This window comes from Pteropus vampyrus, unplaced genomic scaffold, assembly GCF_000151845.1.
Source record: "Pteropus vampyrus isolate Shadow unplaced genomic scaffold, Pvam_2.0 Scaffold180, whole genome shotgun sequence".
Lineage (NCBI taxonomy): Eukaryota > Metazoa > Chordata > Mammalia > Chiroptera > Pteropodidae > Pteropus > Pteropus vampyrus.
In genome coordinates, this window is record NW_011888961.1 from 373602 (window position 1) to 375972 (window position 2371).

Below are 2371 nucleotides of genomic sequence, written 5' to 3' on the forward strand. Positions count from 1 at the left end.
TCATGAAATGCCTTTTTGCTAGTTTTTTTTTTTTTTCTTTCTGACCTTAGTCTTTCCTTTGGGTACGTAATAAATTCCAGAAGCTCGTAAAAGAAAATAACGCCTTTTCCAGGATTTCTTTCCATCTTCTTTCAAATTAAGAGCTCCTTCAAGTTCTGGTACGATGACAGATGTTCCGCAGAAACTTTCCTGAAATCGGGATTCCGATTATATAAACACATGAGAGAGAAAACACATTTTGTTCACATTTAAACCAACTGTAGCTAAAAGCAACAACAACAAATTAGGGCTAATTAGGCTTTAAGGTAAATGTCATTTCTGTCTACAACCCTGATTGAATGCATGTTTCCACTGCATGCTGTCTGCCAAAAAAAGAGTGAAAATTCCACGGTACCTAAGTGTCTTGGCTCCTGAGTTAACTTAAAGGCTTCTCGACCACTTAGCTCTGTGATCATGGGCAACTCACTACACCTGTTTCTTTACTTGCAAAAATGAATTAATAATAGTCCCAATGTCATAAGGAAGGTTGTGAGTATGATTTTGGTATATTGTAAAATTAAGCATTACAGAGAGGCTATTACTGTTAAGATAAGGGTAAATAGCAAAGTTATTAGTTTTCCTATAAGCAAAAGAAAGTTATTACTATTTCACTGCTAGGAAATAGAAAAATTACAATACATAATTCTATCTATAAAATATGTGTAAGTTAATTTATTCTCGGGATGGTTGTTTTATTAATATGTCTCATTTATAGGTTATACTATGGTATCAGAAAAGAATAGTGCCAAAGTAACATTTTTTAGGTGTAGATTTTCAAATGTCGAGACTTCTGTAGATTTACAATTCTTGGTAAATTTCTTTTAAAAAGCAATGCGGTAAAATTGCATATTATTCCATCTTCCAGTTCAAATACTCAAACTTAGTTTTTGCTTTTTTTTTTAATAACTCTCAACCTCCTTTAATTCAGTCTCATAAAGGCAGAATAACTTTTAACTTTCATCCTTCAAGTAAATTCATATGTAGTGGAGGTGGCATACATTTTTTATTTACATTTCCCCCAGTTTCTTCCAAATTTAGCTAATATCATCTAATCAATAAACGCTTAAATTTAATTAGATTTTTGCACCAAAGTAGAAAGCAGGTTAGTGCTGATTTTTCATAGCATACCACGAAATATCTGTGTTTACGTGCAGCTTTTAAAACACTGCTGAAGTCCTATAACGAGAAACTCTTCAGGCAATTGTCTGAATTGAGGCATAATCGGTCTCTGACTTACAGACTGCTGGTGGATAAGCACGGATTGAAAACAAATGCCTGTTGGGAAACTGTTCACTCCCCATCCATGTCTGCTGGTCTCCATCACTGCTAGAAATGCTCAGCATTTGAATCTCCCCGCTGCTGGGGATGTGATGTCTTATCTTCCTGACTCGATCTATAGTTCGTTTGGCAATGCAGAAAGTATGTCCCCATTCCCACTGTTGGGCCTTCTTGGAAATGCCCTCTGTGCTCTTGGCACCAAGAACTGGAACTTGTAACGTGTTTTCAGGATCTGGGGCACCGCAGCAAGGTTCTGGTGCCTGCTCCAATGGAGCAGGGCTGGGTGGGACTGTGTTGGGGACTGGGTGGGACCCTGGAGAATGGGAGCAGGCACTCTTTGGCATCAGTGAAATGACCTCAGGTGGGAATGGAGCCCAGGCATCACCAGATCTTCTGCATTTTCAAGGGAAGCCCCAAATCTACTAACTCAAGAATTAAGGCCCACACATTGTCAGGGGCAAAAAAAACCTTTCTGGGATTCCAGCATGCCCATTTGTGACCTGTGATCTAGCATGCATCTGCTAGATGTATCTACTTTTAGCATAGTTATTATGTGAAAACTCGTTAGGAGTTTTAAAAAATCAGTCATCAAAAGATCTTCCGGAACAGTGATAATCACAGACGTCTGTATAGTAATTGACACATTGCTTCCGTTACCTCCCTGGATCTCTGTAATAATTCAATACGAGTCAGGAAACCAAGGTTTTTGGACTTGCCCAATAACACACAAACCTCAGCGGGCAGAGACAACCTTGTATCAGGTCCCTGACTCCAAATCTCTCACTTCCTACAACACCTGGCTGCTGGAAGAACATCTTAGAATTTGACGAAAAGAAGATTTAGAAATTCTTACATCTGACTTCTGTGGAGCTCTTAAGTAATGAAAGATATGAAATGTTAGGAAATGAGTTTTATGTGGATTCATAAGCCTTTTAGTCAAAAATTACTAATCCAACTTCACGAAGAACAAAGTATACAAAGACATACTTTTTAACAATTGTTAAAGAACCAGTTTAATTATCTAAATAGCTATAATTTAGTAATAATTTGATTT

The 2371-nt window shown here is 37.5% G+C and overlaps 1 protein-coding gene across 1 annotated transcript in view; it reads right to left on the reverse strand.

The window, feature by feature from the left end:
- The window catches only part of APBB1IP (amyloid beta precursor protein binding family B member 1 interacting protein), a 99241-nt gene that overhangs the window by 28578 nt on the left and 68292 nt on the right, over window positions 1-2371 (reverse strand). The window contains exons 9-11 of the mRNA XM_023537172.1: window positions 2050-2132; window positions 1281-1710; window positions 46-189 (exon numbers count right to left, since the gene is read on the reverse strand). Coding sequence (XP_023392940.1) covers window positions 46-189; window positions 1281-1710; window positions 2050-2132 — 657 coding nt within the window. The remainder of the gene's footprint in view (window positions 1-45; window positions 190-1280; window positions 1711-2049; window positions 2133-2371) is intronic.